The sequence below is a fragment of the Schistocerca gregaria genome, chromosome 2 (genome assembly GCF_023897955.1).
Source record: "Schistocerca gregaria isolate iqSchGreg1 chromosome 2, iqSchGreg1.2, whole genome shotgun sequence".
NCBI lineage: Eukaryota > Metazoa > Arthropoda > Insecta > Orthoptera > Acrididae > Schistocerca > Schistocerca gregaria.
In genome coordinates this window covers 509,475,117-509,499,764 of record NC_064921.1, presented here as the reverse complement: position 1 = coordinate 509,499,764, position 24,648 = coordinate 509,475,117, and the positions used below count along the sequence as shown (strand labels likewise).

General features: G+C 40.2%; 1 protein-coding gene across 2 annotated transcripts in view; it reads left to right on the top strand.

Annotated features, from left to right (window-relative positions):
- LOC126329139 (protein lin-54 homolog) overlaps positions 1-24,648 on the top strand; it is a 236,570-nt gene that overhangs the window by 179,780 nt on the left and 32,142 nt on the right. Inside the window, exons 9-10 of one of the 2 annotated variants that reach the window (XM_049996129.1) lie at positions 3,410-3,647; positions 15,408-15,534. In XM_049996129.1, coding sequence (XP_049852086.1) covers positions 3,410-3,647; positions 15,408-15,527 — 358 coding nt within the window. In that variant the 3' untranslated portion in view covers positions 15,528-15,534. Of the gene's footprint in view, positions 1-3,409; positions 3,648-15,407; positions 15,535-24,648 lie in introns of those variants that run through there. The other variant, XM_049996128.1, reaches the window with a different exon arrangement.

The following is a 24,648-nucleotide window of genomic DNA, read 5'->3' as shown; positions in this document are numbered from 1 at the left end:
CATTCTTCATTCTCCAGTAGACGTCTGTTCTGGTATTCGTTCTTCAGCAGCCTAGAAAAAATCTAGCATGTTGATCCTGTTTGGATGAATTTGATGATAATGTCACCAAAGTCCACGAGTCTGCATGTACCGTACACACATCAGAAAATCACGAATAGCACAGTAATCCCTTGCCTACGTGTTGGTGCTTGTATACCAGCACTGGAGCTGCACTACATTACATATACACTGCAGCAACACCCTCAGTTGGGAACTTTTTGATACCCCTTATAGTTTATTTGGTTCATTTGTTATTATTTACTGTGTTGAGCATTAAATCATTTTCATTGGATGAAATTCCTTCCAATAACAAATAGCAATTTTAAAAAATTGCCAGAAGCAATTACAGTGCCATTAGCATTAGAGTGAAGGCTCAGTATGGCAAAGTAATAAAATAGCATGCTGCTTAGAATATAAATCAAAGCTCCCCTTTAACACTTCCACTAGTTTTATGTCCTCCCACAATTAAATGAAAGGCCTAAATGCAGAACAGAATCATCTGCAGAAACAAATTATATGCCTTATTCTCTTGGGCAGTACACTGTTTTCCTCATTGCACAGCTCTTGTAGCTTCATTATATTAACTAATATTTTTCAATCATTTCCCTGTTCATCTTTTGGGTTGTACACTTTGGGTATAAATGGTCCAATAGATTCCGTAACATACCATTAAGGTGACAAGCTTAAAGAAAAATCCAAATGCATTTCATGCAAATTTTGGTAAAAGTATAGTCGGGGATGGAGGGTCACAACAAAGGCTGTCACTGTAGACAACATGGCTTCCTGAAAAATGATTGTGAGTGTTACCTGGTGATTATTTCATATTGTATCATTGTATCTGTAAACATCATTGCCAACAGCTTTTTAATTCCGAACTTTTAAAGATAAGTAGCCCCAAAAATTATAGTATGTACTAGAATATGTACTTCATATTAAAAACAAAGATTCCAAGACTTACCAAGCGGGAAAGCGCCGGCAGACAGGCACATTAACAAAACACACAAACACACACACACACACACACACACACACACACACACACACACACACACACACACACACAGAATTGCTAGCTTTCGCAACCGATGGTTGCTTCTTCAGGAAGGAGAGGGAAAGACGAAAGGATGTGGGTTTTAAGGGAGAGGGTAAAGAGTCATTCCAATCCCGGGAACGGAAAGACTTCCCTTAGGGGAAAAAAAAAAAGACAGGTGTACACTCGCACACACATACACACACATATCCATCCGCACATACATAGACACAAGCAGACATATTTAAAGGCAAAGAGTAAGGGCAGAGATGTCAGTCGAGGCGGAAGTACAGAGGCAAAGAAGTTGTTGAAAGACAGGTGAGGTATGAGCGGCGGCAACTTGAAATTAGCGGAGGTTGAGGCCTGGCGGATATCGAGAAGAGAGGATATACTGAAGGGAGAGTTCCCATCTCCGGAGTTCGGATAGGTTGGTGTTGGTGGGAAGTATCCAGATAACTCGGACGGTGTAACACTGTGCCAAGCTGTGCTGGCCGTGCATCAAGGCATGTTTAGCCACAGGGTGATCCTCATTACCAACAAACACTGTCTGCCTGTGTCCATTCATGCGAATGGACAGTTTGTTGCTGGTCATTCCCACATAGAAAGCGTCACAGTGCAGGCAGGTCAGTTGGTAAATCACGTGGGTGCTTTCACACGTGGCTCTCCCTTTGATCGTGTACACCTTCCGGGTTACAGCACTGGAGTAGGTGGTGGTGGGAGGGTGCATGGGACAGGTTTTACACCGGGGGCGGTTGCAAGGGTAGGAGCCAGAGGGTAGGGAAGGTGGTTTGGGGATTTCATAGGGATGAACCAAGAGGTTACGAAGTCCTGTAACCCGGAAGGTGTACACGATCAAAGGGAGAGCCACATGTGAAAGCACCCACGTGATTTACCAACTGACCTGCCTGCACTGTGACGCTTTCTATGTGGGAATGACCAGCAACAAACTGTCCATTCGCATGAATGGACACAGGCAGACAGTGTTTGTTGGTAATGAGGATCACCCTGTGGCTAAACATGCCTTGATGCACGGCCAGCACAGCTTGGCACAGTGTTACACCGTCCGAGTTATCTGGATACTTCCCACCAACACCAACCTATCCGAACTCCAGAGATGGGAACTCGCCCTTCAGTATATCCTCTCTTCTCGATATCCGCCAGGCCTCAACCTCCGCTAATTTCAAGTTGCCGCCGCTCATACCTCACCTGTCTTTCAACAACTTCTTTGCCTCTGTACTTCCGCCTCGACTGACATCTCTGCCCTTACTCTTTGCCTTTAAATATGTCTGCTTGTGTCTGTGTATGTGCGGATGGATATGTGTGTGTATGTGTGTGCGAGTGTACACCTGTCCTTTTTTTTTTTCCCCTAAGGGAAGTCTTTCCGCTCCCGGGATTGGAATGACTCCTTACCCTCTCCCTTAAAACCCACATCCTTTCGTCTTTCCCTCTCCTTCCTGAAGAAGCAACCATCGGTTGCTAAAGCTAGCAATTCTGTGTGTGTGTTTTGTTAATGTGCCTGTCTGCCGGCGCTTTCCCGCTTGGTAAGTCTTGGAATCTTTGTTTTTAATATATTTTTCCCATGTGGAAGTTTCTTTCTATTTTATTTAGAATATGTACTTTGTTATACAAGTGGATGTTAATATAAATTGCTAAGGTGTGGCACCATATTAGTAATTTGCAATGATGTGACTTCCATAATCTGTCTTTGTGCTCCTCTTTCCTTATCCTCTTCCCTTCCATTCCCACTTCAGCTTGTCTTCCATTCATCTTCATTCACACCTTCCCACCACACCCCTGCTGAACTTGCTCTCAATTTGATGTTCGCTTAAGTACTTCGTGCTATCGTCTCCTACTTTACTGTATTAGGTAATGTACTAAGTGTCTTCTGCATCACTTCCTGATTGCCCCTGGTACATCATCTTGAAAAACCGGTTTGATTTAATCTTCCTTTTGGCATGAAATCCTCACGCTATTCTCGTATGACTAATGGAAGGAAAACTAGAGTTTCAAGAAGTGCAACCCGCAGACAATGAGGTCATTAACGACAGCTTAATGACAGAGACACATGTTTGTGTGCATATTTCTTCTAGCTTAACTGCTGTCTGCACTTGAGTAAAATTCATCTTTATATGTATTAAATAAGTGCACTACATCAAATGACGAGATGATGGTATATTGAGCTTCCAATTAATGTTATAAGTATTAACTCAAATGAGCAGCAAATAGCTTTGTTCCAGAATTTTAAAAAAAAAAGTCTTTGTCTTTAGAAATCTTCAATTTTACACTGCATTTACAAGTTACTAAATGCATCTTAAATAGATGAAATTGTATTATTTACAGGTACTGTGACTGCTTCGCAAATGGAGAATTCTGCCACATGTGTAACTGTAACAACTGCTATAACAATCTTGACCATGAAGAAGATCGTCAGCGAGCTATAAAGTCATGCTTAGAGAGAAATCCAAATGCATTTCGTCCAAAAATTGGCAAAGGCATGGTAGGGGATGAAAGGAGGCATAATAAAGGCTGTAACTGTAAACGCTCTGGCTGCCTGAAAAATTATTGCGAATGTTATGAGGTAATTATTTCATATTTTATCATTTCTATCTGTCAGCCTTGTTGTCAACAACTTCCTAATACAGATTTAATGTTAAACTTTGCAAAATTAACCTCATAAGTAGAGAAGGGTTTTTGAAAAGTCTTTGAACAAATTGAGGGGTATGCTGGTAGGATCATAAGAAGTCTATGTAGTCCGTACAAAAATATAATGGAGACTTCAGGGAAATTAAGTGCAAATCATTGGCAGATAGGAAACATTTTTGCGAAATGCTGCAAGGGTAATTTAGAGAATATTGTGCAACAGTTGTACTGCCTCTGTTATGTATCTTCCATGGTGATTATGAGACTAAAGTAAACAAGATAAAGGAGAATATTGAGGCATATAGACAGTTGCCAACTTTGGTAGAAAGTACCTTCCGCCGTGAGCTGTACAGTGGCATGTGGAGTATCTATGTAGATGTAGGTAAATCTGTTATTGTGTCAAGCTCATAATAACCTAATATTGTAGGTTAATTTGTAGGATGAAGCCATTTTCTTTCTTTAGTTATAGATATTTGTAATGGTTTTCTAATATGTTTTTACAAATGCAACTTCTTTTACAAATGTCGTGGGCTATGCTTCGTACAAAGTGGAGTAGCAGTTTGCGTCACTGGCAGGCATGCTGCAAGTCGCCAGTTAAAATCTACTCAGTAAATATTTATTATTTGGTGTTTATCATTTTTAGAAGGTTCTTGAAATTATTTACGTGTGTAATGTGTGCACATTCTGGACTAATCATTGTTTGTATAAATAACAGTTCTCTCCATCAAGGAAGCAGTCCTGTTATGTCGGTACATTTGTGTGCATAATAAATGTGCTTTCAGTGCACCGACAGATTTGGACTGGAGTGTAGTGGGGTGTGCCATTGTAAGTTAACTATTAAATGCAACTTCTTTGTTACCTTTTTATGTTATTAGCTGTGACCTCTGGAAAGGCAGTGTCAGACTCTTCATCCACCTGTGTTGCTGTTAATGTTGTTAAAATGAATGTCACAACTCTAATTCTGTTTAAAGACAACAGAAGTCCATATTCCTATTACTCTAACATCTATTGACATTAAGTAGCCTCACCTTTCAATCTTAACATCCCAATACAGATTGTCAACGTAGAATGAGTATTAAAAGAAAATTTCATTTTTTTCTTTACACTACATGATACCTATGGTCAAAATAAGTTGTCGGTTCTCAGAACTTACAAACTCCCTCTCAGGTGGGTATTTCTTCTCACCAAGCTGCTGCAGTAATCATCCTATTGTGAAGACATGCATTGTTCCTTGGTATGACTCGCCACATGCAAACAAAATAACAATACTGTGCAATATCTGTGCTCCTGCCACAATACTGAATTTTCTTTGCAAGTGCCATTCATTAGTAAGAAGACTTAGGGATACACATAATCCCTCTGAGTGATACTTATCACCACAGTAGCCCCACACTCTCATTTTATTATTGACGAGTGATGTGGCAGGTAGTACATAATTGTAGGAGTATATGATAACAAATTCAGACGAAACACGTCACAATAAACGGTGCCCAAATAGTCACACCAGTACACAGTATACTGCCCTCTGATGGCAACACAGGCATGTACACTGATCAGCCAGAACATTATGACCACTGATCTACTATCGGTATAAACCCAGCCAGATGATAGCAGCATCACCTGCCTAGGAATAACTGCTAGTGAGACATATGCTCGGTGCATGTAATGTCGGCGAACCTGCTGCCCATGTGTAAAATGGGGAAGGTTGACCAAGGGCAGATTTTGATGGCCCAGGGGCTTCGCATGAGCATTTCATAAACTGCATAACTTGTGGAGTGTTCGAGGAGTGCTGTGGTGTCTTCAGCATTTGGCAAAACCAAGGTGCAACCACATCCAGATATCATGGGGTTGGGCAGACACCCCTCATTACAGACGTTGGACATCGTAGGCTAGGCAGACAGATAAAACAGGACAAGCATTGGACTGTTGCAGAACTAACATCAGACTTTTAATGTTGGCCAGAGTAAAAATATGCCTCAACACACAGTGCACCAAACACTCCTACCGATGTGCCTCCACTGCTGATGACCCTTTCACGTGCCAATGTTAACACCATGACATCAGCAACTATGTACTGATATGGGCACGTTACCATCGGCGCTGGGCGTTAGCTCAGTGACAGAACATTGCAGGGTCTGATGAACCCTGATACCTTCATCATCATGCCTATTGGAGGGTGCGAATCTGTGGGACAAAGACAAGCTGGTGGTGCTCCACTATGCTCTGAGGAACATTTGTGTGGGCACCCGTGGGTCCAGTGGAGCTCGTGCAAGGCACCATGATGGGCAAGGAGTTTCATACACTGGTTGCATTTCCTGATGGCAGTGACTTTTTGAATGAGATAATGCTGCATGTCAGAAGGCTGGGAGTGTGACGGAGTGGTTCAAGGAACACAGTGGTGACTTCCAGTTGATGTGCTGGCCTCCACCTCACCAGATCTGAACCTGATTGAACATGTCTGAGACGTAATTGAATGTGGTGTCAGAGCTAATTACCCCACTCCCTGAAATTTACTGGAATTAGGTGACTTGTGTGTGCAGATGTGGTGCCAACTCCCTCCAACGACCTACCGAGGCCTCGTTGCTCCCATTCTACGACATGTTGCCCTTGTTACCTGTGGCAGAGGGGACATACTGGCTATTAGGTAGTTGGTCATAATGTTCTAGGTGGTCAGTATATTCTCACAGGAAAATGATCATAAATGTGCCAAGTGGCTTCCTGTGATAGATGGACCCATGTATCTTGCATCTTTTGTTGCAGTTCAGCAATAGTTCTTGCAGGCTCTGGAGAACGAATAAGTTCCTGCTTCATGATGTTCCATACATGTTCAATTTGCAAGCGATCTGGTCACACATTGTGTCGCAGCAGCCTTATGTGGATGAGTATTGTCCTGTTTGAAAAGCACATCGCTATCCTGTTGAAGAAATGGCAGTAACACGGGGATAACAGCATTTGCAGTGTAGCAGGCACTAGTAACTTTACACTACAGAAACACCAGTTGTGACTGCACGTTGTAATTGATGGCTCTCACGTAGTGAAGCCTGGGATGGGACCTGTGTGCCTTGACTAAAAAGTTCTGCGCCATACACATATACATCCACCACTCACCTACAGACAGAATGTACTCTCATAGGTGACAACAACAGAGCACCATTCCTCTCTCTCGTGACTCTTTCTCTACACTAGAGTATCAATGTTGGGTAGTTCCCAAAGTAACCTCAATAGAGCCACACCAGATTGTAGTATGATATTATTTTCGGTTTTCCTTTAATAGGTGAAATTACATTCTGAGTGCCTAGAAACCCTGATCTTTCCTACTCTTTTTATTGTGTTTCCTTTGTCTTATTTTTGTTGCTTAAACTCTGACACGCTTAATATCTTTCTATATTTTACTAATTAATTGCATTTCTCAAGATATTGCAACTCAATCCAGCTTTGTTCTATGCAACATTAGAATGAGTCTCGAAATGTTAAATACTTTACTTATATTGAAATTACATTTCACACTTAGTTCCTCAGACAAATTTCTTTTCTCACCACTTTCCTCCATGGAGGTGGTATCTCTGTACCAACCTTAGCACAGGTGCAGATCTTTGTTCCTTGATGCACCCACCATATTTTGTTCCACACTATGTATGTTTGGGTACACTGTCCTGTCTGCAAACATAATGTTACTCTTGTATTACTGAATGAAAATTAAACCATCTGTTTGCATCTTCTTATTTTATCTTAGTCTCCTAAATACACATTTATATCATGCTCAGTATTCCTCCAACAGAGTTGCCACAGGTTCTGGAAACCAGGGAATTTAAAACAGATCAGGGAAATCAGGAAGAGAGAAAAAACTGTAAAAACTTCATTTTTGTCGTAGTAGATGAAATGGTTTGTTTACTGAGGTGTCATGCATTGTCACTGGCTGTGTGCAGCTGAATATGTGCGCTGCTTCCCTACTCCCTCATTAGTACTGCTTCTCCCCTGCCTCCCACTCCCGTCAGCTTGCAGTCAGTGCTGCCACCACTTCTTTCCGCTAGCCTAGCAGCTTCCAACGAGAGGCAGGGAGGCATGAGGAGTGGTTTGTTTGGATCTGATTTTCAAAGATTGTAGGTGCAGTGGCTGGAGAAGACAGGTCGTGTGTGCACGAGTTGTGTCTGAGTGATTGTGTGAATGCATAGGTGTGCACTCACGTTTTCTGACAAAAGCTATAGCTAAAAATTTAGTTGTGAGAGAGTGATTATTTTTCTACATGCCTGCCTGTGTCTCGGCTATCATCATTATTATTGATTTTCAGAGTATTTTAACAAGTTATCTGTTGCATGGCTTGAGCACCGTGGTCTCAATTTATCAGAATGCTGTCTGTGGCTTGTGAATAACTGGCCACACAAGTGGATTTCCATGACAGGCCAAAACCGCAGACTATTTCTGGGGGTATCTCTAATGGATCGGGCTTGCCGATCTGAAGGCATTCGGTTCCCACTAATGTAGCGGCCCTGCCTGTCGGATTTAGTCTCGCTGATGTGCCTGCAGGCTGGGTCTGTTTGTGTGTTGCGTAATGCAGCGGATTTTCATGGTTTATCCATGGTTCCAGGACTGCAGTGCTCCTGAACAGGCCAGAGGCCATGGGCGATGGGTTTCAGGGATTGTGACTCTGTCGTTGCAAGTACTTTTGTTTGTTCTATTACATTTTGGCACTTCAAAAGTAGTTAATATCTTAGAAAGTACGGACGGTAAGAAAAAGAAAATTGTGTCAGACGATGGCAGTTTGTACGCTATGTACTTATATATCACTTGAAAGTAATATCACACAATACCTGAAAAATAATATGTACAACACAATGGGTAATCACTGTCTATAATGAATATAGTAGAACCAATGTTTTATTGGCTGTCACCTGCAGTGTTAGTTTATGCTGTTCATCCCCGCCCTGTACACTTCTTTAGAGGCCCGCTTTTTTCTGAGGTTACTTCTGAAATCAGTGAAGATATTTTAAAACTGTCTTGCAACCCCAAGGAAATGCGTATTTATGTCACCAAATGTGTTTTGTTGTACTGAAATAAAATAATATCAATGGTCTTCATGAAACACACATACCATCTAACTTGCTTTCCCCACTTAGAAAAGTTCATTACAAAAGATGTTGATGTAGATTTTTGCTCACATCAGGAAACGCCATCTGCTTGCAATCCCCCTTTTTGTTTTTATTCTCTCCCCCCCCCTCCCCCATTTGCACTAATGTTTCTTGTATCATGGCTGCAAAGACAGATTGTCAACTTATGTCTTAACTTACCTTCGAGATCTCAAAATTTGTCAAGGAAAAATGCTAAAACTTCTCTGGAAATCGGGGAAATAGCAGGGAATTTCACTTGGGGAAATTAGTGGCAACCCTGTATAAGTACTCATTTGTAGCAGTCTAGGCAGCAATACTAGTCATTAGGTTATTCATTATAAAAATATATCAGTGTGCCATAAACACTATTTTAGTAATCAAGTGAACATATTACAGTTACTGTACTGTTTATGTTGGCACATCATCATTGTTGTTGTAATACTGATCGTTATCATGTCATAAATTACACTTATGATCAACTGTCTCGTCTTTCTTCCTCCATAAACTTGATGTCGGTAGCATTTTCCAAAACAGTATACATCGGAAAGGAATAATTTGTCCTTACCTCTTTTAATTTTTGTTTGTTTGTTTGTTTATTTATTTATTTATTTAAGTTGTAAAACATATATTTGCCATGGATATTTATTTGGGGGGGAAATGGTGGACATTAGAAATGACTGATAAAAAAATAGTAAAAAAGAAAAAAAATGGGAAGTTAAGACTTAAACTTCTGGGAGGCATTCCTTTTGGAGAAAGCATAATTGCAGGCACATGTGTTTCAATGAGGGATCCGTAAGTAAGTATTGTATACCCACTTTATACAAAACCATATAAATTAATCTAATTAATAAATCTATGGAAATAATTCTCTCCAAATAAAATTAGTCATTGCAATGTATTTATTATTTTCTCATTGTTGATTCTAAATTTATTTACCTATCATTTCACAATTTAGCTTTTAGTGTGGTGGCAGTAGTAGAAAAATTTTAAAGAAAGATGCTTCTACAGTGCAAGGGCAGATAGATTGTAGAGCTTTGAGAATTTCGGAGTAAATTCTAGAACCACTAGGCCTTCCACCATTTCGAACACCCCATATTTTAGAGGTGAGTCGGAGAAACTAATATTCCCTACTGTGCATTGCCCATTTATATGTGCAGGTCTAAAAACAGTTATGAGAAAAAGATGGACCCGGCAGCCGAATGGCAGCAGACAAGTGCTTGCTGTACAGTCCACAGAGTTTCCGTGTATGGATCGAAGAGATCAAGGAAAGTTTATGTAGTATTCTGTGCTCTTTAGTGTCTGTATTGGTTGTAAAAAGACTAATGGACAATTGAATATAGATTTCTATGTTCATTTATGTATTGGACTAGTTTGGGACTAGAGACTCTTGAAGTAATTCAAGTCTAGTCTACGAACAAAGCAAGACACATCTATACCAAGCAAGGTGGCGTAGTGGTTAGCACACTGGATTCGCATTCAGGAGGACGACGGTTCAGTCCCACGTCCAGCCATCCTGATTTAGGTTTTCCGTAAATCGCTCCAGGCAAATGCCGGTATGGTACCTTTGAAAGGGCATGGCCGACTTCCTTCCCCGCCCTTCTATAATCCAATGAGACTGATGGCCTCGCAGTTTAGTCTCTTCCCCCCAAACAACCCCAAGACACATGTGTACCATTTGAGTGTGTGGGAGTGGGTCTAATGTTTAAGGAATAAGTTAGCTTGCAGAAGTTATTGTCTGTGGAAGCTGAAAATATATAATGATGAACTGAAAAGTATTTTACAAGTGCCGAAATTATTTTGAGGATAGAGAAGTATTTTAATAAATGCCTTTAACCAGCTATAGTATTTGGAGAACCAACTTTTGGGAGATCGACATAGCTGATTACCCAGAGAAGAGCATCAGCTACACACAACGTGCAAGTTAACTGATTTGAGAGACGTGTGAGCCATGCAACTTAATACCCCACTGTCTTTCGTCGTCTGAAAAACGTTAGAAAATCACATATAAAGAGGCGATGTTTTTGGAAATGGAGGAGTGGGTACAATAATTCGTTTTGCTGAAAGTGATTCGTAAAAGCTGACTTCCAGATATTTGCATCTTAAATCAGTTGTTGGATTCTACTGTGAAAACACTGATGGTGAAATGTCACCAGCACACTCAGCCTTATCAACTCTAATTTGATTAGTAACTCTTTCCATTAATGCTACTGTATCTTACTGTCTTTCCTTTTTTACTATTAGAATCAAACATTTCGAACAAATTGCTGTTAAATACTACATAAAAAGTAAAGTTATGTGCCTATAGTGGCTGGGTGACACCAAAGGGCAGGTTCAGCTGCCTAATTGGAATGGGTTTTCCTAACCTTTGCACCCACAGGCACCTTTCTTCACAAAGTATGAGGGTTATGTCCATAAGCGTATCTGTTAAGTGTTGGTGGCTGCGTAGAGGAGCTTAACATCTCCATCCAATGAAAAGGCCACAATGAAAAGTCATGGATATTAGTGCAAAGAATAGTGATCAAGGATGTCATGCCTGCACCTCTCGTGTCACCTCTGTTGTAGCAGCAAAGAGGAAAATTGTCAGCAGCATGAAGCATAACTGAACGGTCACTCATGCAATTACTGGCCAGTCCAGACAGTGCTTAACTTCGTTGATTTGACAGGAAAATGTTTTATCCACTTCGGCCCCTGGTATGTGATCAACACCATATCAGTTAGTTTTAAATCGTTTACAAAAAGCATGTACATATGTTTCTCATCACTAAAGTTGTAGTTTTGTACCTAATTTTAATAGTTTCTCCCACATAGAAGTTCTCACCTGCAATAGAATTAAAATTACTTTCTGCCCTTAATCTTAAAATTTTTGATATAGTTTCAGTATTGTACACTAATGAATGAGGTGTAATTGCAGATAACTGTGTCTTTGTTTGAGCATTTAATTTAAGTAGATTATTTACCCATTCCTCCAATCTTGTAAAAGTGGAAAATGAAATGGCTAATTCCTCTGAATCCTCATCTTATTCTAAAATATTAGCATCTGAAACTTGTTTTCATTCTGTATTTGATTTACCAAGAATATTGCCTTTCCTCATTTTAATTAAATCAGAAGTTCGCCTTTTAAAGTAAGAAAAACTCTAAAATTGGCAACAAATACCAAATTACATAAAAGATTTGTCCTACCTTTGCTCAGTACCTAACTGTCTTTTTTCAGCTTTTAGATGTACTATAAATTGCCATAAACTGTTCACTAAAGTTGTCAGAATATATTACAAATAGTCTCAATGTTTCTCATTAATATTGGTATATTAGGTGTGTTAAAAAAAGAAACCGAACTTTTGAAATAGCGCGCCAATCTGATGTGACAGCACGCTGCGGCTACGGAGTGCACCTAGTGGCAGCTTTAGACAACAGACTGCCATTTGCCTCATGTCGTTTGAACAATTAGCTAGCAGACCACAGCCACTGAAGTAAGTACGTGTACAGCCTGCTTGTCAGATTAGAGCTCTGAAGGAGCTCGAAGAACTTGAATGTGAAATTCTGCTGAAAACTTGGCAAAACTTTCACAGACACATTTCAAATGTTTAGCCAAGCATACCGGGAGGACTGTATGTGTCATACACAGTCCTATGAGTGGTTTAAACTCTCTCCATGTCACTCCGTGATAATTTCAAGTCTGGACGTCCTTCCACATCAACAAATGAAGGCCGTGTGGATTGTGTTCATGCTGTGATTCATGGAAATCATCGTTTAACAGTTTGGGAAATTGCTGAGTAGTTGGACATCAGTGTACGATCGTGCCATCAAACTTTGTGTGAAAAACGTGAGAAGCATTGTGTCAGTGCAAAATTTGTACCACATCTGTTGACAGTAGATCAGAAACAGACCCATGTTGAAATGTGTGAGGAACTGCTTGCTGCTTTCAGTGACAATGAAAACTTTCTTAAGAATGTCATAACAGATGATGAGATGTGGGTTAACGGGTATGATACTGAAACGAAGATGCAGTCGTCACAGTGATCACCTCATGCAGAAAAAGACGCACGAGTTGGCCAAAGATCAAGGTGATTTTGGATTATCCAACATGAATTTGTGCCATGTTGTCAGATGGTAAACAAGAAAGTGTACCAGGGAATCCTAGTGCACATGAGGGATGCTGTGCGCAGGAAGAGGCCTGAACTGTGGGAAAACCAGAGTTGGATGTTGCATCATGACAATGCGCCAGTTCACATGTTACTACTTGTCTGCAGCTACGTAACAAAACACCACATACCCATTGTGCCCCATGCACCATATTCTCCTGACCTAGCCCCAGCAGGCTTTTCCTGTTTCCTAAACTGAAAAATATGTTGAAAGGCCTTCATTTCCAATTAACAGAGGAGTTACAGGACAATGCGATGAGAAACCTGCGCACCATCCCACAAAATGTGTTCCAGCAGGCATTCCAAAACTGGAAAAAGCAGTGGGAACAGTGTATTGCGAGTAGAGGGGACTATCTTGAAGGGGACAGTGCTTAAAAAGTTGTATAATAAGCAATAAAGCTGATCCAGCAAAATTTGGGCTTCTTTTTGAACATGTCATATATTTTAAGTACAACTTGAATGGCCGTTTCAGAATTGTAACAAACACTGTTTTTGTAAATTATACAAAAAATCAACCTAGTTTTTACAAACTAAACAATGTCACAAAATACAGAAAATTAAAAAAAAAAATGTTTGGAGTAAGTACAGCTAACTCTGCTCTACCTCATAACCCACACCGCTGAACTATTGCCTGTCATGCATCACCCTAATTTGATGTCACCATGAAATTGCTCTACAGCTGCCTCCAACACCACCAGGTCCCACGTAGTCACCCACCACAATTTGGCATTGTCCATCAAAGCAGCAGCTGTGCTGTCACTTTAACTTGTATGTCTTTGGTTACGCATTATTCTTAAAATTTGCCCTTCATTGGATGTATTAATATGTACAATTCCTTTCTTTTAATAGCTATTTGTCTGGTTGCCAAGTATGACAACAATTTTACAATAATTCTTCATGTAAATTGGTTTATGCTTCTCAAATATTTTCATTCAATAATGGCTCTAATCATTTTTGTGGTATCCATTTGTGTATCATGCAGTCTGAATTCCTGTTTTTCATTAGCTTACTGTATTAGTGCTGACCACATGACAGTCGGTCCTCCAGCTGCATTGCTATTACAGTTAGGAACCTAAATACCACAGTTTTAACTTCTTTTAAACATTAGAAATCCAGTCACATTAATCAACTGTTTATTGACATCGAACAGGTACATCAGTGAACTCAACACATCAATATCTTCTATCAGTCATAACATCCCAATACTGACTCTCTACATGGAGTGAATATTAAAAGGATGTTTCTTTACACCTAATAATAACTGATTTCAAAATTATGTATTTTAGTTTTTATTCATGAGTATCATTCACCAGTGAGAAGACATAGTGATACACACACATCCTCTGAGTGGTATGTATCACCACGGTAGTACCAATGTGACATTGTTGGGTGCAGACACTGGGTACTTCAAAAATTCTTTGTCACTTTGGCTCCAATTAGGCAATGTAAAAGCTGTTGCCTTCACAGGTGGGAACTGGAATATAAGCAATCCATTGTTCCCAAGGCCTGTATATTTATGAGACAAATTGATTCCAAACCAGCAGTAAGTCGTCTCCATAGCAAGCATCTATCAGTATTTTGTAGAGGCTCTGGTCAAAACCTGACAAAGTGGGTGGAGGGATTTATCTACTTACTGAAATCCAACACGGGGGATGACGTTACGTATTTTCCAAATGAGTTCTTTTGCTTGCATGGCACAACACAGCAGTGGGTAGAGAACACAAAGAGAAGCCCAATAGCTGGGATACATTCCAGGCCAAAATGAAGAAAATGATTAGTGGGAGTCTGCAGCAGGTCCACTCAGCAGAAGAGTAGTTGCAGAACAGAACCCAATGGAATGCAGAAACGACAGCCTTAAATACAGAATGTTTTGGCCTCGAGCTGCATTAGAAATCATAATATGACAGAAGATAGACCCTGCAACATTCCACTGTTCTTTACCATGATATTGTGTGGCGAAGTAAAGTGTAATCAGGAGCTAAGACTTGATGTTGTTTAATCTTGCTCACCTTGGTATTTCAGCACACTCACCAACCTCATCTAGTTGAACTTCTGTTCTCGAAGTTCTGCAGTTACTGCCGGAAGTTAACAGTATAAAATCCATCATCCAGATCTCAAAATCATCACAAAAACATTGATAAGGATAGAGTCTGTTTTGTTCAATAGATTTCAGTTGAGTCCCTCTATAACCAGTTTCTCTCTTGACCCCAAGATGTCACAGGAATTGTCACAGGTGCTCTTCCTCTGTGGCACACATCATATCTCCAAGACGGGAATTGACAACACAGAATTAATTACCTGAGCAGCAGGTACTGCAAATGCAGTGCAATGTTTATTGTTGTCTCAGCTTGCAGATGTGTTGTGTCCATCCATCTTATGATATATGCACATACATAAAACATACAACCAAACAACAAATTATATATACATTACAAAACTAAATTTTTTGTATAGGGGATCATCATTCATCACTTCGAAAAACCTTGTGCAACACATCACTTCACCAAAGTGATATGTTACTCTTCAGATACCTCACCTCAGGCGAATGATGTCATTATTACTGTGAAACATTAACAAAATGGTAAATATTTGAAATTCGAAACTAGTTTTTACCTTCTCACAACAAGCATTAATAGCATTTGCTCCTGGATGTACAGTCACTTTTGTGATTGTATCTCATTTTAAATAAATATATTTAATCACATTTATTAACTGTGGAATGCTCCACATTAGATTGTAAACTGTGAATCATAGACATGTATTTGCCTCGACTCCATTTTTAGTAAGTTCTTAACCTTTCTACCAGGCACTCAGTCTTTTACTATGGATATGGAATCTCGGATAACAGATATGTATTACACATATGGATCATTCAGTAGTTTCCTTACAACATTTTGTGGTTTTCTCATTTGCCTGCTTATTCTAGGCCCTACAGTCCAGGAGCCATTTAGCTGTATGGTCCATATGTCATGTAATTGAGTATATTTATTCCAGAATTCAGGCTTGTCTAGCCACATTCATAAATGTTTGGAAATCACTGGATGTGTGCTACATTGTATTACATACTAGCACCGATAATTTATTATTATAATATATTTTTTATTATTTTTTAAAAGAAATTCATCTAGGAGGACTATATGACACTATAAAACTTGGAGCTATACTGGAATATTGGTTTGTGTAGTTGTTACAAGAAACAATGCAATCTTTGTTTTTTTGAAAGTTTACTCATTAGACATCATCAGCATCCATAAACTGCCACCAAACCAGAGGAGTTACATGTTCTGAATATTAATGAGCATTTCTTGTCAGGCACTATGTAATCAGTTACACTTACCATTTCAAACCTAAAGGTAAATAAGTCCTGAATCCCTCGACCATTACACCAACAACCTGAAAACAGCTTTCGCATCCCGCAACTACCCTCCCGACCTGGTACAGAAGCAGATAACCAGAGCCACTTCCTCATCCCCTCAAACCCAGAACCTCTCACAGAAGAACCCCAAAAGTGCCCCACTTGTGACAGAATACTTCCCGGGACTGGATCAGACCTTGAATGTGGCTCTCCAGCAGGGATACGACTTCCTAAAATCCTGCCCCGAAATGAGATCCATCCTTCATGAAATCCTCCCCACTCCACCAAGAGTGTCTTTCCGTCGTCCACCTAACCTTCGTAACCTCTTGGTTCATCCCTATGAAATCCCCAAACCACCTTCCCTACCCTCTGGCTCCTACCCTTGCAACTGCCCCCGGTGTAAAACCTGTCCAATGCACCCTCCCACCACCACCACCACCTACTCCAGTCCTGTAACCCGGAAGGTGTACACGATCAAGGGGAGAGCCACATGTGAAAGCACCCACATGATTTACCAACTGACCTTCCTGCACTGTGACGCTTTCTGTGTGGGAATGACCAGCAACAAACTGTCCATTCGCATGAATGGACACAGGCAGACAGTGTTTGTTGGTAATGAGGATCACCCTGTGGCTAAACATGTCTTGGTGCACGGCCAGCACATCTTGGCACAGTGTTACGCCGTCCCAGTTATCTGGATACTTCCCGCCAACACCAACCTATCCGAACTCCGGAGATGGGAACTCGCCCTTCAGTATATCCTCTCTTCTCGATATCCGCCAGGCCTCAACCTCCGCTAATTTCAAGTTGCCGCCGCTCATACCTCACCTGTCTTTCAACAACTTCTTTGCCTCTGTACTTCCGCCTCGACTGACATCTCTGCCCTTACTCTTTGCCTTTAAATATGTCTGCTTGTGTATGTGCGGATGGATGTGTGTGTGTGTGTGTGTGTGTGTGTGTGTGTGTGTGTGCGCGCGCGCGTGCGTGTACACCTGTCCTTTTTTTCCCCCTAAGGGAAGTCTTTCCGCTCCAGGGATTGGAATGACTCCTTACCCTCTCCCTTAAAACCTACATCCTTTCGTCTTTGCCTCTCCTTCCTGAAGAAGCAACCATCGGTTGCGAAAGCTAGTAATTCTGTGTGTGTGTGTGTGTGTGTGTGTGTGTGTGTGTGTGTGTGTGTGTTTTGTTCATTGTGCCTGTCTGCTGGCGCTTTCCCGCTTGGTAAGTCTTCAAACCTAAAGGTATTCATACAAAATTCAGACACTTGTCTCCTTTTTATGGCATCTTTAAATTAGCGTATGGAACAGGTTAACCAACTCGGGTAAATTCATCTACTTCACTACTTAGGAGGAACCTTGAAAGTAATGGTTTTAACTTGTATAGAGACCATCAGGATCCACCTCTTTCCACAGAGTTTTTTCTACACAATCATTTAATTATCCAAATCTGTATTGCCCCGTTGTGTACCATCTTTTTTCACTCAGGAGTGGGTCATCCTTTTGCTCTAGACCCACCTATCCTTTCTACCTCACCATACATACATACATACATACATACAGAGTACGGTACAGTATCTTGTTGACAGCATGTGTAACTCTACTCCCTCATTTTATGCATATATATTGAGGTACTTACTACTACTGTAGCCCATATTCATACCTGTTTTTAAATTGTCTTGTCTCCCGTACTTTCTTTACTCCGTAATACATATTCACTTTTGTAACTCGGAATGGTCTCCTGTTGTATGTTTCAACAAATGCTCTCGTGTTACATTGTGCAACAGTCACATTTGGATGTTAATCCGTCATTTTTACACTTCATAGCTAAGGGTACTATCCTCTCCTTGATTATCCCCCATCAAAAGTGAGAGGGCTAACATCCAGCTCCACACAGAAAAAGAAAGAACTCCTCTAGGTTCTGCAGTGTCTTTGCCGTGTAAAGCTTGTTGATAACTATTGTTTGCCACATACTAATTCAAAACTGTTAGCTGTAAAGGGATGTTTCTTACGACACACATTCTTTGATCAAAGCTACACTGATGAGCCAGAACATGACCACCTACTTAAAAGGATGTTGGTCCTCTTCTGGAACACAATCCAGCAGTGATTCCAAGTGCCAAGAATCGACAAGTACTTGATAGTTCCCCAGAGATCTGTGGCACCAGATGCCTACACACAGGTCACACACTTCCTATAATTTAAGGATGGTTGTTTTGTGGATGTGGAGCTGGCAGCTGATAGCATCCCCATTGGGTTTCATTGGTACAGGTATGCTTAATCTGAAGGTCAAGACATCAATGTGAGTTCACTATCATGCTCCTTCAACCATTGCAGCATGATTTTGGCGTTGTGGTACTGACAGTTATCCTGATGGAAGATGCCATCGCTGTTGAAGATGCCAAGCATAAGAGGTTACAGGAGGTCCTAATAATGTTCACGTCGTCCACTGCTGTCATGGTATCTTCAATTACTGCCTCAGGCCACATGGAAGCAGAGGTAAATGTTCTTCATAACATAATACTGCTCCCACCTGCATGTGGCTGTGGCACGCTGCATGTGTCAAGCAGCCATTTGCCTGGATGACATGACCATCAACCTGGTTTAACAATAAATGGGATTCATCTGACCATATAACAAAATTCCATTGATCCACACTACAATCTCAATGATCCCGTGCCCACTGTAATCGTTGCTGGGTCAACATGCTGAATTGTGTGCTCCAAAAGACTTGTGCCTGTGCCATTACTGTACTGATTCATTAGATCTGCCACAGATCACCACCTGTCCTGCTTTAGAGAATGGGCAAGCCTCTGATCCCTGTGTTCTCTAATGAGATACAGATGTCCAACTTCTTGTTGCCTACTAGCATTCAGCAACAACTTTTCATACATGCTCACAGTAGTAGCATGTGAACAGCTGACCAGCTTCGCCGTTTCAGAGACGATTGCTCCCAGGCACTGGACCACAATCTGTCTTTTGTCAAAGTTGCATAAGCCAGCTCAGTCATTTAAGTCAGCAGATTTCTGCATGTGTGCCACTTCTCGCTAGAATTGTTCCCCATTCATCTCTGCTTCACTCATATACTTCTCCTATCACATCACATGCCCTCAGTGTCACCAGGTAGCATCCAACATTGTAAATTAAGGTATCAAAACCTTATATAACCTTCAACTGTTGACCACCCCTTATACCCTTCATGGAAAAAAATCTGCATCTCAGAGCTTTAAATGACCCTCTTCTATCAATCGTCTAAATATTTAGTTCTTGTTGAAGGCCACGGAGTGTATTTCTTTTAAGTTCAAACTATTATTATTATATCATCTTAAGTCAAGAAGCTCAAATTGTGTTGTTGTTTTCCTTTTTTCCCCTGGGAGACCAGTACTAATACTTAAATTTTTCCTGGAAATTTGAGGACATAACTTCTTCAGCAGGAGCAGTTTCCCACTCTGCAATGTCACCCTCTAAATAACTTAATGTGAAATCAATCCTCCTGGAATCATCCCATTTCTTTGGTAGTGTGTTCATACATGCTCTTAAAAAACATGAGATGAGCCTCCCTCATATGGCTTATATTTAGTAAATTGTTTGGCTACACTAATTTTGTTTCCTAGCTGCAATTCCTTGATTAGCTTGGTTGACAGTCCACTATTGGCACAGATCGTTCTTTTTAGTCTTAGTTAACTCGTCCCAAATTTTCTGTGTTTCTTTCTGTTTTATGTACCTCTATATTAGAATGAAGTGCACTTGCAGACAGTTCAGTCTCTTATCCTACTTTATCATCAACTAGGCCCACTACACACGCTTTTCCAAAGTAGAAAGTGAAGAGCCTGGAATCACGGCTACATCCAAATCATTACTTTGTTCCAATGCTCTCATTATTAAATGAATCCCTCAGATACGATTGTGTATTGTTTTAAATTCCTGCTCATTTAATTTTTTTAATTGATCCGGTCCTTGTTTATACATCTAAATTGTTTATTCACTTCATGTTGAAGTAAAGTGCACTGTTTCCATATTTCCAAATTTATTTCATGTGTCAAGGTGGAAAGTTTTGTCTGTAACTGGGAGATACTATTCTCCACTTCTGGCTTTCCCTAATTAATTCATTGATATGCTCTTCTAATGCTGTAATTGTCATTTTTATTTCACTCTTTAATTCAGTTTTAGTATATTCTAGTGTTCTGTTTGTTTTTGTGTAGTGTTTATTGTTTTTATCTCCTTTTTATATCATTAGCCATTTGTTCACTAAATACATGAAACCAAGCCAGGAAATCTGAATCCACTTTTCTCGTTTCCCCCGGGTGTGCAATGCGTACAGTAACATGTGTCTAATTGGTCTCAGATTAATATTGTAACAAGACTAGGTACACCACTGTAGTACACCTACAAACTCTGCTTACAAGATCACTTGGAGTTTACAACCCCCCCCCCCCCCCCCCCCTTAAAAAAATAAAATAAAATAAAAACATAAATAAAAAAATTATGCTGACAAGAAGCTAGATTGGTGTGTAGGTCACTGAAAGTGGATTTGCCATAGCTACTGCTGCTGTGCATTGATGTGCTGTAACTGCAGTCTGCTGCTGTTTATGTAGACTGCTCTTGAAATTCATACAACTGAAGTCCTCCATATCCTCCATAGTGGTAGTCGTAATCTTCAGAGTTATGGAACAGTTTTTTTCTTCTCCGTTGTAATTGTAGTCGAAGGATTTAATAATTGTTCAACTGCCAAAACTTCATAAAGATTCTTTATTCGTAACAATTGATTTTGCACTTCAGCCAAAACTTAGCTGTTGGTCTTTGTTACTATGGACTACAAATATCGACTCCTGCAAAACTGCATACTTAAAATTTGCAAATGCTGTTTCAAATTTAAAATTTCTGTTTGCTGTTCTTGTTCTTCATAAAATTGATTTACTCCCAGCCGTATTTGTTCTGGGTCCTGTCATGGTCACCGCAAGCGATGTCTCACTGGTTCTGTACCATATCAGGTGGTGGAGTAAAGTCTGATCAGAAGCTAAGACTTCGTGTTATTTAATATTGCTCACCGAGGTATTTCAGCACACTTGCCAACCTCTTCTGTTCGACCTTCTTTTCTCAAAGTGCTGCAGTTAGTGCTGGAAGTTAAGGGTACAAATCCAACATCCATCTCTCAAAATAAATGTGAGGTTTCTAATTAAGAAAATCTTATATATTTTACTCTTGTTTACAATAACTGTCTGTTACAAGGTTGTCACATTATTCAGAACATCGCAAAAATATTGATAAGGACAGAATCCTGAAATGGTCTTTCGTATTTAACAGATTTTAATTGTGTCCCTGTATAACTAGTTTTTGATTTAATTTTCTCATTTTGAGGGAACTGAAGAGTGGTGCGTGTAATTGTTAAAAAAAAAATCATTCAGCAGCCAAGATCACAATAAAATATTTTTTTTATTGAAGACATCCAGCTTCAACGAACTATGCTGTAATCTTCAGGTCTTAAAATCTCTTGTTGTGAAACACATTCATTTTATGCTGTCATTGCCCACAAACGAACTGTCTTAAAAAAATATTTTGTGCAATCTTAGTTGTTCAATGGTTTTTAATAACCAGTTTTTCTCTTGTCTGCGTGATGTCATAGGTATTCTCTCAGCCGCTCTTCCTCTGTGGCACACACCATATCTTCCAGGCAGGAACTGGGAATGTGTTATAAATCGCTCAACCAACAGATACTGCGAAGGGGTTACGATATTTATCATCATCACAGCTGGCAAATATGCTGCATCCTTCCATCCCATGAGATATGTGTTTAAATAAAACATATGTCTAAATGGTAGATTATCTAATACTTTGTGTCTTTCAAGTAATCCTTTGATGGAATGTAGCAGCATGCATAAAATCTGTCACCACTGCATTAAATGACATTTCTTCTGATCAGAGAGGAGGTCCAGCATGCTGAAAACTATAGAAGCCTTAAAGGATAAGGAACTGACCGAAGGAGAATTCCAGTTACTAAAAGGAACATTGTATATGGGAACTGTGAACCAGTGAGGCAGAACTGTTTGCTTGTCATTCCAGTGCATCTGTGGTCAGCTATCATAAGTATTTCCATGATACTTCAACATCTGGTAATCTGGGATTCTGAAGACTAGACATAATAAGACATAGGTGTCACAGACCAGGTCTCTAATGATACGTTAAGCATTACATGAGCCACTGTAAGGAATGCTTAAGACAGCAGCATACGCTGCAATTATCTCTAGGGCATTTGGAACCAATTCCTCCTGCAGCATTGCCATTCCACGAAATTGGAAACAACACCTTGGAGAAGTTCTCAATGTCAGCAACTGAGAATTGATGGATAATAGTCTGCAATGACTACCTCACTTACTATGCAATCACAAAAGCTGTGTTGACTACTGAAGCTCCAGAAATTGCAGGGTTTCTTGTAAAAGACATCATTTTGAAGCATGGAGCACCCTGTATCATAAAAATTCTTCTGTTGAGACAGTGACAGAGGTAATTTCAAATTGTGATCTCACCTGTTTGATGACCACTGCCTACCAACCAAGGACAAATATTCACAAAATGTGTTGATAAGAAGTTGGCAATATGCTCTCAGTGTACAAAGAATTGCTGAAAAGTAATGACTCCAAATTTTCTATTCTGTTATCAGTATCGGTTGAGGTATGATATGTTGTGGATATTACTCGTTTAACTTTCCCCCTTTGCTGCCACAATTTGTAAGCCTCTGCCACTAGAGAGCTCCAAATTGCAGTGTGTAACAAGGTGGTGTGTAACGTAACTGTGTTGGTTTAATAAAGTTTCTAACAGCAGAAATTATGACTCTAATTGCAATCCATAGAAGAATGAAAGCTGTGTACAGTGATGATTGTGTCAGTATAAGTAATTTGAGACCTTCAGTTGTTCATGCTTGTAAGGAAGGAAAGAGGCTAACCTCAACGTCAGCGACAGAGTTCGGAGTAGACAACCATGTGCAGCTACCAATAAGACTCACTGTTACCAGGTTAACGAACTCCTCAGAGAAAGTGACATGTAACACACATACAGCTCTCTGGTAAGTATGGCATGTCACAAAGCTATTACAGGCCATCATTGCAGAACTGTGCTACAGAAAACTGTAATCACAGTGGCTGCCTTGAATGTTCACTTCTGACATGAAGCAGAGGAGACTGTGCATCTGTCAATAATTTCTTTTGCATTTTGAGTGTGAGGTTGATGGGTTCCTTAACAACATTGTGAAAGCTGGGTTCACCATTTAGACCCTGAAAACAAGAGCACCATAGGAGTTTCACTCTGAAGAATCTCAGACACTAAAAAAGTTCAAGACCGTGCCATCAGCAAACAGTCACGTTACCGTGTTCTGGAATGTTCAAGGTGTGGTGCATATGGAATTCGTGTGCCACCATAAACTTTGCAAGTTACTGCGAGACCCTCGGAAAACTGAAATCATTAATTCAGAGAGTTAACCACACATGGAGCACACTCTCCTTCAGCATGACAACGCCAAACTACAAACGAGTGCTCTGACATCTGCATCCTTGTGACACTTTGGGTTGACTGTCATCGATCATCCTCCCTATAGTCTAGACTTTGACCCATCTGATTTTCATGTTTCCAAAACTTTGCTTTGATAGTGATGTAGTAGTGGTGCAAGTATGGTTGAGGCTATGGCTCCATCAACAAAGCCAAAATTTCTACAGTGACTGATTAACAAACTGGCCTGTTGTTTAGAGAAATGTATTTGTTGCAGGATGACTATGTTGAGAAATAAATATGTAGGCATGAAAAATAAATATGTAGAATGTTAATAACATTAGTTTTATTTAACAAGCTTTAAAAAATTCTGAGGCATTACTTTTCAGCACACCCTCGTATGTTGATGTTGAACAGAGACATTGGAGCAGAATGCTGCCCATCATGATCTTCACGTATAGCACAGCAAAGCAAGGCACTACAGGGTGCCCTCTTTTATCTCCACTCCACGGTCTTGAGACCGAAACAACTGTTCCCATTTCAGTCGGACCATACTCAGGATTAATACATGAAACATCTCATGACCAGAACTGAAGAAGCGAAGACAACTGACCCGCACACATGTCTATGGGTACCCAGGAGAAGGGCTGAAAGCACTGTAACAGCAAGCACTGACCAGTGAGATACAGCTTGGGGGTTTTTATGCCTGTACAAAAAGTGGAACTGTTTTAGAGGTTAGTGAAACACTTCTTAAGGCCATATCGTATCTTTTGCTGCTTGTTGGACGTCACTGTATGAACTCAAGAAATATGACATTCAACAAGAAGACTAAAGTGCAGACCTGTCATCCATATCCTCCATATCA